At 47.6% G+C, this 20,618-nt stretch overlaps 1 protein-coding gene and 1 long non-coding RNA gene across 7 annotated transcripts in view; one reads left to right on the top strand and one right to left on the bottom strand.

Moving 5' to 3' along the window:
* Positions 1-15,306, top strand: part of SMC4 (structural maintenance of chromosomes 4) — a 28,306-nt gene extending 13,000 nt beyond the window's left edge. For 4 of the 6 annotated variants that reach the window (XM_063167403.1, XM_063167404.1, XM_063167405.1 and 1 more), the window contains exons 6-23: positions 2,588-2,752; positions 4,165-4,292; positions 4,508-4,648; positions 5,373-5,523; positions 5,849-6,013; positions 6,720-6,953; positions 7,654-7,839; positions 8,351-8,512; positions 8,650-8,875; positions 8,972-9,051; positions 9,677-9,829; positions 9,920-10,046; positions 10,674-10,863; positions 11,355-11,499; positions 12,104-12,277; positions 12,722-12,904; positions 13,703-13,935; positions 14,319-14,748. In XM_063167403.1, the coding sequence (XP_063023473.1) occupies positions 2,588-2,752; positions 4,165-4,292; positions 4,508-4,648; positions 5,373-5,523; positions 5,849-6,013; positions 6,720-6,953; positions 7,654-7,839; positions 8,351-8,512; positions 8,650-8,875; positions 8,972-9,051; positions 9,677-9,829; positions 9,920-10,046; positions 10,674-10,863; positions 11,355-11,499; positions 12,104-12,277; positions 12,722-12,904; positions 13,703-13,935; positions 14,319-14,748 (3,273 nt within the window). Of the gene's footprint in view, positions 1-719; positions 1,120-2,587; positions 2,753-4,164; positions 4,293-4,507; positions 4,649-5,372; positions 5,524-5,848; positions 6,014-6,719; positions 6,954-7,653; positions 7,840-8,350; positions 8,513-8,649; positions 8,876-8,971; positions 9,052-9,676; positions 9,830-9,919; positions 10,047-10,673; positions 10,864-11,354; positions 11,500-12,103; positions 12,278-12,721; positions 12,905-13,702; positions 13,936-14,318; positions 14,749-15,009 lie in introns of those variants that run through there. The other 2 variants (XM_063167406.1, XM_063167407.1) reach the window with 2 other exon arrangements.
* A 2,647-nt stretch (positions 15,307-17,953) lies between these two features.
* Positions 17,954-20,155, bottom strand: LOC134423896 (uncharacterized). Its single transcript, XR_010029219.1, has 3 exons — positions 19,961-20,155; positions 19,458-19,585; positions 17,954-19,253 (listed from the first exon to the last, which is right to left on the bottom strand). It is a non-coding gene; the product is annotated as an uncharacterized LOC134423896 (long non-coding RNA).
* Positions 20,156-20,618: the final 463 nt, after the last annotated feature.

Genomic DNA, 20,618 nt, shown 5'->3' with positions numbered 1-20,618 from the left:
ATAGAAAATTAAATCATTAAATTGAGGAAGTATCTTAAACATCACAGCTGTGAATTATTTAGCTGTGCAAAGAAACACAGGTTCCAAATGGCAGGAATTTATTCCTCATGCTTTTCACCAGAGCAGCCATGTCCAGCTGAGCAGGGCTCTTCCCTCCTTCTCCAGCCTGGTTTGTCCTGGTTTGCCCCAGGGCTCAGCTCGGAGGTGTTTCCCCAGATGAGGTGGGGCTGTAGGATTCCCAGTGGGAATTCAGTGGGAGCTGAGCTGCTGCTGGATGGGTGTGCCTGGGGCAGAGCTGGGGCTGCCCACGTGCAGACACTGGGTGTGAAGGCTCCGCAGGCTGCAGAGCTGGAATTGGGTTTGTGACTCCATTCAGAGCTCTGGCACTGAGTGCAGAACCTTCCCAAAGGGCGTGGGGGGTATGGAAATGTGGAATGCTGGCATGGCTTGGGCAGGAGGAGACCTTAAATCCCACCCAGTGCCCAGTGTCCATGGCAGGGACACCTTTCACTGTCCCAGGTGCTCCCAGCCCTGTCCAGCCTGGCCTTGGGCACTGCCAGGGATGCAGGGGCAGCCCCAGCTGTGCCAGGGCTGCCCACCCTGCCAGGAACAATTCCCAGTCTCCCACCCATCCCTGCCCTCTGGCAAGTGGGAGCCACTCCCTGGGTGTCCCTCCATCCCTTGGGAACAGCCTCTCCATCCTCCCTGGGGCTTCTCCAGCACAGCCCCAAGGCTGCATTTCCCCAGGAATTCCCTCCCCCGTGTGCACGTTGGGTTCCCGTTGGCACTGCCCATGGCTGGGGGGTGCCATCCATTTTGACTGTCTGAGCAGAGGCTGCGTTTCCTTTCTGTGTTACTGCTCCTGCCCTGTCCCCGAGCCACAGGAATGCAGCTGGGGGCAGGCACTGAACAATTGCAGGGTTCTGCTGGGGCCTGGGCACAGCTGGGGTGCCAGCCCTGCCCGGGGAGCTCCGAGCTCCTTCCCTCCTGCTCCACAAATGTCGGCCTGCCCCGCCTTGCTTTCACTTTCACAACCTCGGGCAGCCCAGCATTGACAGAGTGAGGAGCTTTGGGGCTTTAAATTCACTGTTCAAACACGGGATCCAGTAATGAGCGCTGGTAATTAATTAGGAAACACATCAATTGAGTTTAAGCAGTTGTAACATCTGTTTGCTCTGTTAATCATTGGCAAGGAGAGCAGGTACAACCTTTTTGCTCTCCTTCATCATTTCAAGGGAACCTTTAATTTCTTTTCTGGAAAAATATTTTTCAGTTTTTTTCTGGAAAACTTCTTGTTTCTTAAATCTGGGCTGAACTAAACAGATTTTTTAAATATATTAATAGTATAAATATTAAATAATACTCTTATTATTTAATTAAGAATTTATAAATATACTTGGTTATTGAGAAATAAGTATATTTCTAAATATACTTATTTCTCAATAAGAAAGTAATTCAAGAACTCAAATTAGTGAGCTACAGAGAAACCCCACAACTGCACAATCATCTTTCTTAGAGGTGGTCAATTCTGTTTAGCCAAATAATAGAAATTTGATTCATTCCTTGTCCATAATTGCCATTTTTCCTGTTTAATCCAAGGTGGGTTTGTGATTTCCAGCACAGAACACGAGGGCTGAGAACCCAGTGCAGAAACCTCAGTCCTGAGCAGCACTGAGTTCAGTCTTTGCTGTGATTGTTTCCTCGTGGATGTGAGCACAGGAAATGCTGCAATGCCAGAAGGAGAAGGATTTGTGACAATCCCAGAATCACTGGGGGGGTGGCACAGATTCCTCCCCAGTTCTGGGGACAGAACCCACACTTTGGTGGCAAGGGAGTAAATTGGGGTTTTTACAATCCAGCAGCAGTTATTCACAAATTGAGTGGTTTGCTTTTTGAGATGTGCAAGAAATTAAAATAAGAGTTGGGTTTTCAGTAACACAAACTGGCCTTGTCTCTGGGTCTGTTTAATCCTTCCTAAATCTTATTTTTGAGAATTGAAATTATTTTTAATACCATCTAAATTACTTGAAATTAACATGATACATAAAGGAAAATTACACAAAGAAACCCTCATACCCAAAGAATCCTTTTCTTTCTCCACCAAGGAAGCCCCAATTTAATTAATTCCAATTCCAGTTCATCCATCAGCCAGGATTTTATGGACTTTCTGTTTCTAAAGGGACCTTCAGGGACTTCAATCCTGATTAAACTCTTGCCAAGGGCCTGCTTTATTCTCCTCTTCTTTTTTTAGGTTGGGGAAACACATTTTGAATCTTTAGAGAATGAAGCAACAGTCAGACCTGAAAGGTGGCTCCACTTCACCTTGGACAGAAAATTTCTCTTTATTCTGATCTTTGTTTTCCCAAATAAATGTGAAGGTTGGACTTGATCTTGGAGACCTTTTCCAGCGTTAATGATTCTGTGATATTCCAGTTTGAATAACTTTAATTGCTGCCTTGTTTTATTCTTTTTTTATAACATCTCATACTCATTCCATAGATTTTTTTTTTTCAGAATATTTTCCCCACCTCAGAAAAAAACAAAACCAAAACCTAAGAAAAGCCCCACCTAACTTTTGTTTTCCAAGGGGGAGGTGGAGCAGATTGCCATGATGAAGCCCAAGGGGCAGATGGAGCACGACGAGGGGATGCTGGAGTACCTGGAGGATCTGATCGGCTCGGCGCGGCTCAAGGAGCCCATTCACACCCTGTGCCGCCGGGTGGAGCTGCTCAACGAGCAGCGCGGGGAGAAGGTGAGAGGGGCTGGCCAGGGTGGGACCGACCCGGGGAGGGGCTGGCCAGGGTGGGACCGAGCCGGGAGGGGCTGGCCAGGGTGGGAGTGGCCCTGGGAGCAACCGCTGAGTGTGGAGCCGAGCCTGGGAGCGGCTGCTGGGCTGGGATCGACCCTGGGAGCAGCCACTGAGGGAGCCTGGCGCCCACTGGTGAGTGTGCCCTCATCACTCTACAGCTCCTAAAGGTGCCTGTGCTCAGGTAGGGTTGTGCTTTTTCTCCAGCAGCACTGACACAACCAGAGCACACAGCCTCAAGCTGCACCAAGGGAAATAGAGGTTGGATATCAGGAAAAAGTTTTTACAGGAAGGTGATAAAGTTCTGGAGTGTTCTGCACAGGGAGGTGGTGGAGTCGCCATCCCTAGGTGTGTTTAACAAAGCCTGGATGTGGCACTGGGGGCCAGGGTTTAGGTGAGGTGTTGGGGCTGGGGTGGACTCAATGATCTTTGAAGGTCTCTTCCAGCCCAGTGATTCTGTGAACTCCTGGGGCATCTCAAACAAATCCCAGCATTTCCACACACAGCCCTGTGGGGAATTCAGAATACACAGAGTTACTGCTGATGCCTCAGGTTTTAGATTTTCTATGTTTCAGGCTCTGTGCAACTTTAGTGTGCAGTTCTGAGCTTCATAGTAGAAGTGTTACTTCATATTACTGCTCACAGAGCAGGAGACAAAACAATTCCTGCTCCAGCTGGGCACCAAGGACAAATGACCCAAATCTCAGCCCAGGAGCACAAACCCCGTGGGCTGGAGAGAGAAAAACAAGCAGGGTGGGACTGCCTGGGCTAAAGCTGCAATGGGACAATGAACTGCAAGGTGCAAATGGAGCAGAGCTGATCCCAGGGACAGACCCCGGCAGCGCTCGTGCATTTTGGGGCCATTTTGGTTCATCTTGGGTGCAGCCCTGGCTGGGCTCTGGTGCTGCCCAAGGTGGATCCATGGAGGAGATGCTTTGGATAAATCCCTGCTTTATTCTGGGACTCTGCCCAGCCTCTGCTCCAGGGCAGCCTGAACAAGGCATCACTGCTGCCCCTAAAAATCCTGCTTTTGTAGCATTTCATTGGTGTATTGAGTGGTAAAAGGAAAAAAAAGCTCTGAATGAAATCAGTTTGTTCTCCTTGATGTGTCTTTGGAAAATCCTGTAGCAGACTTGTTTTAAAAATAGACATCACCTGTAGCTGTTGGAATTAAATTAAAAATGGCCAGTCAGAAGGCTGAGATAAAGGAAATCACCATAAAATTGCCTTGCAGAGGTAATTCCTGATACCATTTCTCCAGAGGATTCATGTCCTACAAAGGGTTTGGAATTTTCTCCTCATGGTTTCCCCTTGTAGTGCTGGCCCTGCCTCAGCTCTGCCCCTCTGGTTTTTTCCAGTTAAATCGAGTTAAACTGGTGGAGAAAGAAAAAGATGCCTTGGAAGAGGACAAGAACAAAGCCATTGAGTTCCTTTGCTTGGAAAACCAAATATTTAAGGAAAAGAATCAGATGTGTCAATATTACATGTAAGTAATTCTCAGGGTTTGGGCTGGCTTTAATGTGATGGGGCTGCTGTTAAACTTTGCTTCAGTATCTCTAATTAGAAATATTTTCCATTTCTAACTCCAAATTATTGTAATTTTTGATATTTTACATAATTCTGTTGTTACACTGAGAGTTGGAACTAGAGATTCAATGCGAAGATGGAGAAAAGTGAGAATTTATTGTTTTATTTTCCTAGCCATGACCTAAAGAAACGAATAAATGACCTGGAAATGCAGAAGGAGAAAATTAATGAAGAAACAAAAAGCATTAATGAGAAAAGCAGTAAACTTGCAGAGGAAACAAAAACCAAGAATAAAGCTTTGAAAGAACTTGAAAAGTGAGTACTTTAGGGATGTGTAGTACTGTGTTTTACATGTTTCCCACCAAAAAATTAAATTATCTGATGACCAGAGTCGCTTCTGGTACATCTAAATACAAAGAAGCATTTAAATTAATGTGCAAAAATAAATTAAATGCACAAAAACAAATTCGATGCACAAAAATAAATGAAAGCAAATTCACATAGGTTTGATTTGTTTCTGGGTAAGGTTCACAATTACAATAAGGAAATGTCTGATCTTTTTAATAGATTTAAAATATTTCTTTATATTGATTCTATAAAAAAAGAATTAGTAGATGCTTTTTAGATTTACAACCCTAATGCTTAGGGACACAAATTTGGGAATTTTTCCCTGGTTTCCTCATGAATCATTGAGGCATAAATTGTGTTAAAATTGCTTTGCTTGGGTGCTGATCCCCAATCCAGCTGCAAAATATGGACCTGCTCATCCTCAGGGAATACTGGGGAAAGATGGGAATTATCAATTCTGTCAAGAAAAAAATGAAAATTTCTGAAAATATATTTAATATTGCTTGGGTAGTTGATCTTTTTCTGTTGGAACATCATTTTTCCAGGGAAAATACTGGGAATATTGGATATTGTTAATTACAAAACCTGAGTAATATTAGCTTAAATTCTCCATGTTGACTTATTAAAGCAACCTTAATAAGCCTTATTTTTATACTATATTAAATAATTATATTTCTTTTTTTTTTTCCAGGAAATGCAATAAAATTACAAAGTTCATAGAGGAAAACAAAGAAAAATTCACTCAGTTGGATTTGCAGGATGTGAAAGCGAGGGAGAAACTCAAACATGCCAAGAGCAAGGCTAAAAAACTGGAGAAGCAGCTTCAAAAGGACAAGGAAAAGGTAAAGGGTTGGATCAGCTGGATTGGCTTGGAAAAGTGCAGTAAATTGTGGAGACAATGGGAAGGGCACAAAGAAGGTGGAAAATGGTGTTGGAATTGTTTTAATTAGATACTAAATTGTTTTAATTAGAAATGTGAAGCCATTAAATCAGGCCGAGGTGTTGTTTGCTGGTCACTCAGTGCAGCGATCTCTCCATGAGTGGAGTTCATGCATGGAGCTGTGTCACCCCCTGGTCCCTGGGAGCTCTTGGGCTGCCTTTGGCTGCAGGAGGGGTTCAGGAGTTGCTGCCCAGGGCAGAGGAGGCTCAAGGTCCCTTCCTGTGCAGGTGGAGGAGCTGAAGAACATCCCCTCCACCAGTGCCAAGGCCATCGAGGACGCCACGGCCAAGAGGGAGCTGCTGGCAAAGGCCAAGGACAAGGAGGAGGCCAAGCTCAGGCAGGTCCTGGCCAGCCTGCAGGAGGAGACCAAGGAGATCCAGAAGGAAAAAGAGGTTTGGACAGGCAGGAATCACCCACCTGCTGTAACTTCCCTCTGCTGAAGGAAACCAGCACCAGGCACTTGTGAAATGCCATTTATGGACAATTCCACTGTTCTCAGGGTAGTTCAGAGGAGCCTCAGTGGGAAAGTATCTTACTAAACCCTTGGCTGCTTTTTAGGTGCTCAGACTTTATCAAGTAGCTCATTCCTTGATTTAATGTAAATAATACACTGATTTTCTGCCACCAAATCATTTAAGGCAATGGTGTTGCTTAAATAAATCAAGATATTCTGGAACCATCTGTTCCCAGCCTTTCCCACACTGACTGTGAATTAATGAACAACCACTTTAACATTTGGTTATTGGTGGTGGTGTTCAGTGCCTGGAGGCTGGAAATTTATCCTGTAAATTTGCAGGGTTATTTTCTGTCCTTGAAAAGGTGGATTCTCCATGGGTTTGAGCTGTCATTTAGGTCAGTGTGTAGGGCTCCTCCCACCTTTGAAAAAACCATCCAAAGCTTGTATGGAAATGCTCTGTGGTAACTCCCTGATGTTCTTCATCATTAGGAAAAGCCTTGTTAAATTCCCAGCCTTTCATGTTGATTAATGCAGAAATGCTGCTTCCCCCAGAGAGCAGAGGTGTTTCCTGCTGCCAGGGCTGGAAAAGCCCATGCCATGCCCTGTTCCCGTGCCCAGCTGAGCTGTGCCTGTTCCTGCAGGGCAAGGAGAAGGAGCTGATGGAGTTCAGCAGGGAGGTGGCCGAGAGCCGCTCCAACATGGACATAGCGCAGGCGGAGCTGGAGCTCTACCTGAGCAAGTACAACTCTGCCCTGGCCCGCCTCGAGCAGGCCCAGGAGGCCCTGGGCAGCACCTCCAGCACCCTGAAGGAAAGGAAAGCTGCCATCAAAGACATCGCTGCCAAACTACCCCAGGCTGAGCAGCAGCTCAAGGAGGTGAGACTTGACTTTCCCATCTCATCCTGAGTCACACACAGACCAAAGGCTCCCTCTCCTCTTTGGCAGTGATCAGGGTGAAAATAAACCATGACCCAAAAGCTGTTTTCTAATACTCACTTTGCTGGTGGAGCAAATACTGGATTTCAGACTTACTTTGTTAAACCAATGTTGACTTAACTTAAATCCCACATATCCCTGCAAGGGAACAGATTTAATTTGACTCTGAGATGTGGCTGCATTCCTGAGCCTTCTTCAGGTGCTGAGGCCCTGGCACAGGTGCCCAGAGCAGCTGTGGCTGCCCCTGGATCCCTGGCCAGTGCCCAAGGCCAGGCTGGCTTCACAAAGTGTTTAAACTGCCATTATTGAGATTCTAATTTAGGGAATGCAGTTAAATATAAAAAAAGCCCCTGAACTTCATAAATCACATCCATACCTGTGTTAGATTGTTCATCTGTACCCATTTTATTTTTCTCTTTCCCTGTTGCAAATCTTCCCTGCAGCAGCCTGGGACAGTGGGAGGTGTCCCTGCCATGGCTGGGGTGGCACTGGAGGAACTTTAATGTCCCTCCCAACCCAAACCATTCTTTGAATTTCACTTCCTGCTCCTCAATCATTCCCCAAAGAACAAAGCCATGAATTGAAGGCTCCCTGAACTCAGTAGATTTTGGGAGGCTGAGGCAATGTCTTTGACCCCTAGAAAGAGAATGCTCTGGAGAAGCTGGGAAGGGAAGAATCCGGGGCCAAGGATCTCGTGCGAAACCTGCGCCGAAAAGTCGAGGAAGCCAAAAGTTCTTTAGCACAGAGCCGCAGCCGAGGAAAAGTGCTCGAGGCTCTGCTCCAGCAGAAGAAATGTGGGAATATTCCTGGCCTCTATGGAAGGCTGGTAAGTGATAGAAGGCTGTTACAATTCAGAGGAGCTGAGTGGTGTTCCTGTCATGAAGTGTGGATTGCCTCACTTCCCTGGCATCAGGAATTTGGGAAGGGATGCCTCACTTCCCTGGCATCAGGAATTTGGGGAGGGATGCCTCACTTCCCTGGCATTAGAGTTTGGAGAGGGATGCCTCACTTCCCTGGCATTAGCAATTTGGAAAGCAGAGCTGTAAATCCTGTGGACTTGCTGTAAAATCAAATATTTTTCAGTTCTCTCCAAGCAATGTTGGTTTAAAATACTGGAAATTCAGAACTGAGCTTTTCATTCCTGGTGCAAGTCAGTGTAATTGTAGAAGTGCTGGTTTTGTATTCTGCACTTTTTTGTCCGAGGAGAATTATCTCTGCTTCAGAAAAATCAGTTTATTCAGATTTTAAGAAGTGCATTCATGGATTTAGTGGGACACAAGTCAAAGACAGCTCAGGTGCCAGCTATGAGTGTTTGCCCCTCGTCCCTCCATCCTCAGGGGGATCTGGGAGCCATCGATGACAAGTATGATGTGGCCATTTCCTCCTCGTGTGGAGCCTTGGACCACATTGTTGTGGACACCATTGACACTGCCCAGGCCTGTGTGAACTTCCTGAAGGCTGGAGACATTGGAGTTGCCACCTTTATAGCCCTGGACAAGGTGAGAAAACAAATCATTTTACTGTTAATTGCAGTCTAATTACATTTCTTTTAAAGCCTTAACATGCCATAGGATAACAGGATGACCTCAGGATTATATCTCAAAGATTGATTCCTTGATTTCCCCTGTGGGTGTAGATGGCTGTGTGGGAAAATAAAATGCAGAAGATCCCAACCCCTGAGAACGTGCCACGGCTCTTTGACCTGGTGAAGGTGGAGGACCCCAAGATTCGCCTGGTGTTCTACTTCGCTCTCAGGGACACTCTGGTGGCCAAGAACCTGGAAGAAGCCACCAGAATAGCATTCCAGAAGGAGAAAAGGTGGAGGGTGGTAACCCTGCAAGGACAGATCATCGAGGTGTCAGGTACTGCAGCCCAGCTGGAGCTCCCTTGGAAGCACTTTGTGGGTGTTATCACAGCCCAGGGAGCTCTCTGAGCTCTTCTCATCCCTTTTTCTGTAGGAACCATGACTGGTGGGGGAGGAAAGGTCATGAAGGGCAGAATGGGCTCCTCAGTCGTGATGGATATCTCAGAAGAAGAGGTGAGTACAGCATGGAAATGCAATTCCAGCAGAATTCCTTCCTTTGGGCAGTTCTGACACACATGTGCCTTTCAAAGCAGGAGCAGTCTGGGATGGAAGATAATTTTAAAATGTTTACAAGCCAAAATTCCAAATGTTAGCAGAGGTTAGAATGCTTTGAAGTGCATCAGGGATAAAAGGGCTGTCACTGTCAGGGGCTGCCCAGGGAGGTTTGGAGTCCCCATCCCTGGAGGTGGCACTCAGTGCTCTGGGCTGGGGACAGGGTGGTGACCAGGCTCAGGCTGCACTCCGTGGTCCTGGAGGGCCTTTCCAGCCCCAGGGATTCTGGGATTATTCTGTGTTTGTTCACAGCCCAGCCCATTACTGAATTCAGTCTCACAGTGCTCCCGTTGATAGCTTGGACACCATTTTGGCAGAGCAGGATGCAGTTTGCTTTTCCTTCTGAATTCCATTTAGGTTTTAATCTGGAGCTGCTCCTCTTGTTTCTCACTGATGTTCCCAGCACTCAGACTCCCCAAGCTGAAGTTTTTACTCCACTTTCTCCTGTGTTTTAAGAGCACAGGGACGAGCCCTGGCTTGGTTTTGTCATGGTGCCATCAGTAAATACTCCTCTCATGGTGTGCAGATCAGCAAGATGGAATCCCAGCTGCAGAGGGATTGCCAAAGAGCCGTGCAGCGCGAGGAGGAGAAATCCCAGCTGGAGGAGGCCATCGGGAAACTGCAGCAGGAGATCCGGGAGATGAGGAACACCTCGGAGAAATACACAGCGAGCATCCAGGTGAGAGCCCCGCCTCTGCCCCACACAGCCCTGGCTGCCCTCAGGGAGCTGCCAGGGACAAGATTCCAGCCCATTTTGTGTTCTCTGCAGGGATTTTCTGAGCAAGAAGTTGATCTCAAAAATCAAATCAAGGAACTCGAAGCCAACGTCACTGCTGCTGCTCCAGACAAAACCAAACAGAAGGAGCTGGAAAAAGCCCTTGATGGTTATAAAAAAGGTACATTTTGTGGAGAGGAGATTTGAGATAAAAGATGTAGTAATCTCTTTTAGCAATAGAGGAAGGAATGGGTTTGGGTTTGTGCTTCAGTTCCCTGTCTTGGTTTGGGACCTCATTTTTCTAAGGTGTTTCTGGAGATCAGAAAGTAAAACCTCTTTTCTTTGTACTTGCTCAAGTTCATGTTTAAGTCAAGCTAAAGTAAACATGAATTTCAGCATTTTGTTTCTTTGCTTAGATTTTTGTGGTTGTATCACATATTCATAGGGAAAGTTAGTTTAATTAGGGGTAAGAATTGTTAATGAGGAGGCACTGATATAAAAGGCAAGTGAAGGTTTTTGCTTTCTAACTAGGCTCTGCCATGAGTCTTTAAAATAAATCCCTGACTGTGTGTGGGAACACATCCCTTTTGTGCAGTGATGCTGTTCAGGAGGGGCAGGAACCACACATTCACACCAGCTCCTGGGAAATGCTGGTGGCCAGTCCTTGAAATTTACCTTTTGAGCATCTTCTCATTAATTAACTGCAAAGAATGAGCTTGGAGTAAGCTCTAATGCACACCTCCTGTATTGAAGTGCTCTGTGTACATTAAATAATCCTGATTAAGAACTGACTCCCCTCTCCTCACAGTTTATGAGCGCGCGGCTGAGAAGGCCGGGAAGATGGAGGAGGAGGTGAAACGGCTGCACCAGCTCATCATGGACACCAACAACCAGAAACTGAAGGCTCAGCAGGACAAAATTGATAAGATTGACAAGGAGATAGATGAATATTCCTCAGCCATCACCAAGGCCCAGGTGGCAGCCAAGACTGCAGACAGGTACAGCACGGGCAGCCTCAGGCTGGAGCTGTGCTACGTGGGGCTCAAGGAGGGAAAGGGAAGTCAAATTTTGTAGTTTCTAATAGTTTAAAAGTCATATTTAATCAGCATTTCTGTAGTATTTGCCTGAATGATTTCTTTAATATTGCCTAAACTGCAATATTCAGGATAAAGTCCAAAATAGCACTGGATTGGATGCGCTGGAGCAGTTCAAATCTGAAGGGACTGATTTTATTAGGAGCTCTGTCAGGAAATAAAATGGGATCTATTTTTTATGGGAGCTCACCACTCCACAGAGATTCCAAACTCTGAAAGAAGAAACGAAGCCATTTAGTGAGGTCTGGCTGCTGAGGAAGACAGCTTTGTTTTCCTTGGATCCCTCTGGAGTGGGGGAGTTGGTGCCTGAGCCAGCCCCTCCTCCTTGTTGCCAGTGAGATTGTGCTCCTGGGTCATTTTCTGTGAGGTGCACAAAGCTCCCTGTCCCTGGGCAGGAACCTGAAGAAGTGCGAGGAGGCTCTGCAGCGCACGCAGAAGGAGATGGAGGAGAATGAGAAGGAGATGATAAAACTGACAGAAGAGATGACAACGCTGGAGGCCAAAGCCAGCGAGGTGATGAACGAGTGCAAGCAGGCTGAGGTGAGTGCTGGGACCCCTCTGGGCTCCAGGGAAATCAGGGAGGGGAGTTAAATCCTCCTGTGTCCCACTGACAGCCCATTCTCTCTGCAGAGCAGCCAGGCCGTGGCAATGGGGTATTGTCATTTTTTTACTCACCTGGAAATTATCCTGACCCAGTTTAGGAAAAAGCTAACACCAGGTCTCCCCAAACAAATTGCTGTGTTTCTTAAGCATAAAATTTTTCTTACATATAAAAACTTTATTAAACATAAAACTTTCCCAGTTATGTGGAATTTTAGTTTCCCATCTAGATTTCTGTGAGAAAGGGAAAACCAGGATGGCTGAAATGCTTTCAAATAAATCCAAGATTTTTATGTCTTTCTCTAATTAGCTAAAAATTAGTGTAGGACCTGTTTGATCCAGATCTGGAATGAAAATACCAATTGCAGCATTTTCTCAGTCATTCCAGAATTCAAGGATCAGTTATAAATCCAAGAATATTTATTTGTTTCCATCCATAGCCATGAGTAAATTAAGTGAAAACAGACTTACCACCCAAAAAAGGGGCAACATTTTAGTAGGTAATTGATTAATGCCCTTTTGGGGGCATTTTGCCTTTTTTCAGGAATCTTTGCCAGCGGTGCAGGAGGAGCAGAAGAATTTACTCCAGGAGATGAAAACTATTCGAGATGCTGAACATGCCCTTCAAAGTGAAGCTCTGAGCATCAAGCTGAAAATTGAACAGATTGACAGCCACATTTCCACCCACCAGGGAAAGGTTAAATACTGGCAGAAAGAGGTAAGAAATGCTTTTGTTCCAAAACCTCAAATCAGGGAATTGTGGGATGGTTTGGGTTGGGAGGCACCTCAAAGCTCATCCAGATGAGAATGTCCCTCAGGGACACCTTCCACTGTCCCAGGTTGCTCCAAGTCCTGGCCTTGGGCACTTCAGTGATCCAGGGGCGGCCACAGCTGCTCTGTGGATCTCACAGGATGAACCCTTAGAAAACAGAGGACTCGGCAGAAAATTCCTCTTCAGATCCCAGCTTATTGCTGTATAGGCAGGATCAGGATAATAGCATAAAGGGAATTTATTCTCTTTTTCACTCCCTATTTTAAAGGGACCCGCGGGAAGAATCTTGAAACGTTTGGAGATTAGAAATTTCCCTGTAGTAACCCAGAACAAACCGGTGTTAGAAGCAGCTCCGGGTGTGTGTTAAAGCTGCCACCGCTGTGCTTGCAGATCTCCAAGCTGTCCCTGCACGCCATCGAGGGCCAGGCCCCCGAGGAGCTGCGGGTGCTGAGCGAGGAGGAACTGGAGGCGCTGCAGGAGCCCGACGTGCTCAGCAAGAGAATCGCGCTGCTGGAGGCGCAGCGGCACCAGCTCCGCCCCAACCTGGGCGCCATCGCCGAGTACCGGAGGAAGGTGCGGGCAGCCCCGGGGGGACGGGACAGCCCCGCGGGGACACAGCCCAGCCCGGGGACACAGCCCAGCCTGGGGGGGACGGGACAGCCCCGGGGGGACGGGACAGCCCAGCCTGGGGGGGACGGGACAGCCCCGGGGGGACGGGGACAGCCCAGCCCTGGGGGACACAGCCCAGCCCTGGGGGACACAGCCCAGCCCTGGGGGACACAGCCCAGCCCGGGGGGACACAGCCCAGCCCTGGGGGGCACAGCCCAGCCTGGGGGGCACAGCCCAGCCTGGGGGACACAGCCCAGCCCCGGGGGGAACGACCCTGATCCCCTCCTTCCTTTGGGAAGACAGGAATTTGCTGTTCCTGCTGTCAGCAGCTCATCCTTAGCCAAGGTGGAAGTTGTTTCTAGGAGCTTCTGTGCCTTTTGTTTCCCACACCATCAGTGTCAGGTGACAATTTCCTGGGTGATGTAGAAGTCTTTTCCAACCTAAGCAATTCCACGATTCTCCTGGGAATGTTTCTTTAACAGAATCAAGTCTTCCCAGCCAAGACAGACACACAGTACTGGATTTTCCCTCCTCACATCAGTAATAGTGAACCATTCAATAGATGAAGTATTTTTTATTTTGACACAGGTTTGGTTTTTTGTTTCCCCTCAGCAGCAGAGATGAGAAAAGAGAGAATTTGGGGGTTTTGTTTCAGGGCTGTTAGCCAAGCTGGGGAGAAGGAATGTTCAAATGGTAGGAAACGTGTTTAGGTTTAAACTGCAGCTGCTCTGAGTGCCCTTGGTTTGGATGTTTCCCCTGCAGGAAGAGCTGTACCTGAAGCACGTGGAGGAGCTGGACAACATCACCAGCGAGAGGGACAAATTCCGAGAGGCCTTTGAACAGCTGAGGAAACAGAGGCTGAACGAATTCATGGCAGGCTTTAATGTCATCACCAACAAGCTGAAGGAGAACTACCAGATGCTCACGCTGGGAGGGGATGCTGAGCTGGAGCTTGTGGACAGTCTGGATCCCTTCTCAGAGGGAATCATGTTCAGGTATTTAAAATACTTTATATTCTGTTAATTTTTAATCATCATAGTCCTTTTTTCACCCTGTTTTTAAAGTAAATGGATCATCGGTGAACCAGGAAAGGCTCAATGTGGGCAAATAGTGACAGAAACCACAAGTTTTTAGCTCTCAGATTAATTTATTTCTCCTGGAGAAATCAGGAGCTAAAGCAGTTGGAAAGCTTTGAACTCCTTTCCCAGCACTTCTCAATTCCCAGGTCACTTCACTCTGCCCAGGGAATGATGGCAGGAGTGTTCCAGGATAAATCCCTGAGCTGGGAAAGGCAGTGAGGCACAGAACATCCCCTGTCCCCCAGCCAGGCTCAGGCAGGACCAGCACTGCTGACAGCCCCACCCTTGCTCTGTTGCAGCGTGAGGCCTCCCAAGAAGAGCTGGAAGAAAATCTTCAACCTGTCAGGAGGGGAGAAGACGCTGAGCTCGCTGGCGCTGGTGTTCGCCCTGCACCACTACAAACCCACCCCCCTGTACTTCATGGACGAGATCGACGCCGCCCTCGACTTCAAGAACGTCTCCATCGTGGCCTTCTACATCTATGTGAGTTCATGGCTCAGCCCTCCTCCTCCAGAGGGACACAGTGGCCACGTAATTCCTGGCAGGTTTGAGGTCTGGGCTGTGCAGTTTTACTGCTCCCCCTGGATCACACAGAGCTCCCCCAGATCCATCAGCTGCTGGCAGAGTGCACAACTTCAGCTGGGACTGATGTCTCCGTGGATCCAAGCTTGTGATTTCCCAAGGTTCCTGGGATTTACACTTCCATGTCATTCCCATCAGTGTCTTTGATCTAGTAGCAATTAATTTTTTTCATGCCTTTAAAACTTCTGCCCTCAGCAGAAGTTTTATTTAATCAAAGCAACCCCTTACACGGCTCCAGTTCAGGTAATTAAACATTGAATATTCAGAGTTATATAAGTGACAAAGATTAGGGAAGCCCTTGGAGGTTCCCTGCCTGCAGCTGCAGTTCAAACGTGGCTCTGTGTGCCACGCCAGGACAGAGGGGATGTTGGGAATGCTGGGCACTAACACAAATCCCTTCTGTTTCAGGAACAAACCAAAAACGCCCAGTTCATCATCATCAGCCTGCGCAACAACATGTTTGAGATTGCAGACAGGTTAATTGGCATTTATAAAACCCAGAACACCACCAAAAGCGTGGCCACCAACCCCAAAATCCTGGCTCTGAAAGGATTGGAGGAACTTGGTCTCCCTGCGTGCAGTTTAGCTGACAGATGAGGAGGAAGCAACTTCCAGCCCATGGCTGCTGTTTGTTGTTATCTGATCTCATTTTGTATCATAGACTTGGTTTTGTTCTGTAAATTTTCAATAAATTTTGTAAGCATTTTATCTTGTTTATATAAACCCAGCATCGATAAATTCCAGATTTTGAATGTCATGTAAAAATGGAGAAAGGGAGATGTAAACTGATGAAAAGAGAGAATGCATCAGGTTGGGCAGGGGCAGCACCAAAAACACAGACAGCAGGAATGGAATTTAAGGAATCAGTGTCATTTGCTGCAAAATAATGCAAAAGTGCCAAGAATTATGGGAGAAGCTCAGCAATACACCTGATGTTTGGCAGAGAATTCCAGCAGGGGAAGCTCAGCAGGGCAGAACTTGGGCAGAGAATTCCAGGAGGACATTAAGGACTGAACTCCCAAGTTCTGGATCAAGGCAAAGCTCACCTCTCCTCACCTGAAGTGGATCAGGACTTTAGTTCACAGGAAATCCATACAGTACAGAAAAGGAAGGGTACAGAAACAGAACAAGTGCAGAGCTTTAACAACCCAGTGTTTAAGTAGAAATTGAAAATAATAAAATCATGCTGGATTGCTGCGTGAGGTTTTCAGTCTAATCCAGGTAGTCAGGAAGGGTTTTCCTGCACAGCTCCTGCACTCTGGCCTGATGAATGCACAGCAGGAATTCCAGAGGTGTGCCAGAGGAGCTGGGATGGTGCCAGATGAGAGTTCCTCATGCCATAACAACACAAGGGAAATCAGGATCAGCAGAGGAGCCCAGAGTGCAGATGCTGCTGTTTGAATTTGTCAGCCAGGTGTGCTCTGGGGTGTGGATCCTGTGCACCTGCCCCATTTCAGCTGCAGACCACGTGTCCTGCAGCACCTTCTCCATCCCAGGATGGATCTCCACAGGTTCAGGTGGAGCCACAGCTGCAGCTCGTTCATCTTCTCCAGGAAGAGCAGCAGGGACTCCTCCTGAAGAGCCAATGCAGCTCCTGTAGCTCACTCCTAGCCTCAGTTGTTGCACGTCCTCCACGAGGGGATCGTATTTCTCTGAAATGCGGCTGTCGGGTTCATGCAGGGCACTCAGCAGAGCTGCTTTCTGTGCTCCAGGGTCCCACCAATTCCTTAAAATGCTGCAGCACAGCTGCCCTGTCCCCCTGCGGCACAAAGGAAAAGGTGCAAACTGGCAGCAGCACGGAGGAAATGTTCATTTACTGATGGATTTCCACCTACAGGCTGGATTGAACAGACTGGGAACACAACAGAAAGGACACAGAACACACCACAGAGTTCAGCAGAGAACAAAAAAGTTTTCCAGGGGAAAAACAAGCAGCAGGAAGCTGGGAAATGTTGGCTTTATTTGCCACAGCAGCCATCAGTGTGTAGGTGGATAAATAACTGCTTTAGAGCACAGTCCCACCCCCATTCTCCTGTGAGGGATTCCAAAGGTGAATTTGGCATTGGGAAGTGGCTGTGGCAGCCCATTCCAAGGGCAAAGCCCCCTAGGAAGGAGAGCTGCCAGCCTCCCGCTGCTCCCTCCTGCAGGGCCGTGACGCTGCTGAGCACAAACCAAGGCACAGCCAGGGCTGCCTCTGCTCCTTCTGTCAGAAGGAATTCAGTGCCAGCTTTGGCCTGTAACAAATCCACAGCAATTTCCACTCAGCTTTCACACTCTGCCTCCATCTCAGAGATGTTTCAAGACCAGTACCGGCATCACTTCAGTCAAGACATTTACAATAGGAACCTGAGCTGCGAATTTTAACACCAAACTTCAAGAAAGCAGCAGAAACCAGAGCCAGGAGTTTGGATCCTTGTGAGTCCCTTCCAATTCCCTCAGTGTGTTTCATGATTCTATATCCCCCCCTCTATCTTTCGATTCCACTGCCAAGACTAACTCTCCATCCCTTTAATTCTGTCAAAGCTTCTGGCCAGGAGCATTTACCTGTTCTGTACCGCACAGCCCGACCTGTCCCGGCAGCTCCGCCCACGGCCATCGATGGGTGCCGTCCCTGCACGAGGGGCTGGGAAAGGGATCCGCACCTGAACCCTGCGAGTCACAGCGAGAGGGATCCGCACCTGAACGCGGCGAGTCCCAGCGACAGCACCGAGCTGAAACAGGAGAAAAGCGGCCCCGACGCCGCGGTGTCCCGGGAGGGCGGCGCTCACCGGGCCGAGCCCCTCAGGCTGCGGGGACCCTCAGCGCCCGCCTGGGCCCTCCCGGGAGCTCCGCCCGGCGACAGAGCCGCTCCGGGCCCCTCCTCTCCGCGATGGAACCACTCCGAGCTCCTCTGCTCGGCGATGAAAGCCCTCCGAGGGAGCTCCTCTGCTCGGCGATGAAAGCGCTCCGAGGGAGCTCCTGTGCTCTGCGCTGGAGCCGCTCTCGGCGCCCCGCTCGGTAACGGCCGCGGCCCTTTAATGGCAATGGCGGGAGCGGGGGCGGGAACGGGCGGAGCTGAGGGAGGGGAGGGAGGGAGAGCAGCGACGGAACTGAGGGAAGGGACGGAGGGAGGGAAGGGACGGAGGGAGGGCAGGGCCGGGCCCGCAGGGTCCCTCCCTCGGCCGGCAGGAGCGCGGTTTGTGGCGGAGCTCAGCGGGGAGGGTCCCTCGGCGCCAGCGGCAGGAATCGCTCCGGGGCTCAGGGGATGGAGGAGCGGAGCTGACCCCGCTCGGGGCTCAGGGGATGGAGGAGCGGAGCCGACCCCTCTCGGGGCTCAGGGGATGGGAGAGCGGAGCCGACCCCGCTCCGGGGCTCAGGGGATGGAGGAGCGGAGCTGACCCCGCTCGGGGCAGGACGGACACGGAGCCGGAGCCGCGCGTTCATCCCCGCTCTGTGTCCGGCACCTCAACCTCCTTCCTCTGCACAACCCGCGGGAAAATTCACCCTGAAGGTGGAAAAGGGAGCCACGGAACCGCAACTTGTGCCAGCTGCTGACCACGGAAATTTAAATTATTTCGCCTTTCTTTGAAGCTCATTTATCTGCCGAAGACACCTGAGAGGGTTTTAGGACACAGGGCAGGGCTGGGTGGGATTTTGGGAAGGAATTCCGCCCTGGGAGGGTGGGCAGGCCCAGAGAAGCACCCAAAGAAGGCTTTTCTCATATTCACATTATTCTCTACTAATTTACAGTGCACTGAAGTTACTCTCAGCTGTTACACAGTGCATTTGAAAAAGAAATGAAACTCACTTAATGTTGTGATGTAAATAATAATAATGCACCATCGTTCCAAACTTACTTAATCAAGTATTAAAACTACTGTGTAGAGAATATTGTACAAATATCTGGGAAACAGCAAGAATTAAGTTTCTAATAATAAAAACCCTCAAGCTCTAATCACAAATTACCCAATGCATCAGGAAAACCTTAAGGGGAAAACTACAGGAGCAGGAAATAAGGGAGCTTTTGACAATAATTCACAATACTGAGGGTTAGAGCATCTGTTGGTTTTCATCTATTTGATGTACTCAAATTAAGAGGCAGCATTTCAAGTGCAAACTGCCACTCCAGGAATTAAATCAGTGATCAAAGCCATGGTCTGTACTGCTGATAGGAAATCTGACCCTCACCCACCTTTCCATCAAATTACAAAATTCCTGGAACACATTTACCAATAACTGGCATTTAAAGTTTCCCAAAATTGGTCCTTTTCTAGTAAAAGCAGCTTTTAGTGCTTTATAGAAATTTAAAATTGAAAGTATTCACATTTTAACGACAGCTTAAGGAAAACTCTTCCTCAGCTTTGGGGCACACCAAACCAGCAGGGTAAATACTGGATTTATAAAGGATTGATTAGCAAAAATGAGAATTATTGATGGAAATGAAGCTTCCAGGCCCTTTCTGTGGATAACACAGCAATATGAATTTCCCAAGGATTTCTGTGCCCCCCGTTTCACTGGAGCAGTAGCTACAACTCACCCCGAGCAGTTTGTAAACTTGACACGTTTGCAGCTACCAAGTTTGCTCCGACAATATTCGATCCAGATGCAGAATTGCTGTAATTGCTTCCAGCCCCAGGAGCAGCTCTCCTGCCAGAGCCTGGTGACACGCAGAGCTGAGGAAACATTTATAGGGAAAAGTGGCAAAACGTCTGAGGTTTAATCTGCAGACATCCTAAAGCCATGAAGTGACTCTGCCAGGGTTTCCTTTGCCTTGAAATCCTTTCAATTTGTTATTATCTGACTGTTGTGTGCAGAAATCGGGATTTTCACCAGCCTGTCCCACTCCCAAAGCAGAAATTCAGAAATTCACAACTTACTGGGAAGGAAGGTGGGATGAGCTCTGTCCAGGGAATGCTGAAAAGAACCAGGGATAATTCCACTGCCAGCAGAGAAAGGATCAGCTTCTCTCCAGAATCCCCTTTCTTCTCACTCTTCTTCCCAGGTCCTAAAATTCCAGGTAGCTAATTGATTTTTTTTCCATTTAAAATAAAAATTCCTTATTTTCCTTTATTCCTATTTCCTGTTATTCCTTTCTTTCCTGAAAATAAAAATTCCCACCTGGAACAGCTGACTTGTGGATTAATTTTTGTCCATTTAATATTGTAAGTATTTTTCTATTTGCTATCCTAAAATCAGATGAAAAGATAATTTTCTACTCCAAAATTCAGGATACTTCTAATATATATATAATATATAAATATGGATACAACACCCAAAATCAGTGATCAGTATTCCCAGAGGCAATTCCCAAATTATTTGTTTGTATCCCAGATTCCCCAACAAATCCCCCATTCCCCCACAAAGGAATCAACGGCATCACCTCAAAATGCAAATTTTGGGAAAAAAGGCATCGCCCAAAGCGGCTCCGGTGGTGCCACCCTGTGGATATTCTGGAATATTTCACATTCCCGTGTTCTGGTGAAATAACCCTGACAGGAACTGCTGGGAAGCAGAGGAAGAGAATTTCCCTGTTAAAAACTCACCCCAAAGCCCCAAATCCACCAAAAAAGGGAAAAAGCGGGAGCAGCACCAGCTCAAGGAAATGTTCTGGATTTATGAGGAAGTGCCCAAAAGGCATTTTTTGGCATTAAATATGGAGTTTTGGGGGTATTTTTGCAAAACAAGTTGTTCCATTTTCTATGAACATCCCTCACAAAGGTGCTCAAGGGTGAAATTATGATTTACCGGTTAGAATTTTCCTTAGAACGTTGCAACTTCTGAAAAAAGGGTTTAATTTCCCTCCTCCATGGATTCCTTATGCTTTCCATGAAAACAGCCCTGATTTATTCAGTGAATATACATAGGTAATTAAGGAAAACTGAAATAAAATTGTTAAAAAAATTTTTAACATTTACAACAAAATAACTCCACGCTTCCAACCTGCAACACACAAATATTTAACAGGTCAAAACCCCATCCCAGAGCCTTTAAAAGTCACTTTCTTCACATAATCTCTGTGTTTCATGCTGAAAAACGTG

This window comes from Melospiza melodia, chromosome 12, assembly GCF_035770615.1.
Source record: "Melospiza melodia melodia isolate bMelMel2 chromosome 12, bMelMel2.pri, whole genome shotgun sequence".
In the NCBI taxonomy this organism is placed as follows: domain Eukaryota; kingdom Metazoa; phylum Chordata; class Aves; order Passeriformes; family Passerellidae; genus Melospiza; species Melospiza melodia.
Note: the sequence above shows the minus strand (reverse complement) of the source record. Positions and strands in the feature narration are given on the sequence as shown.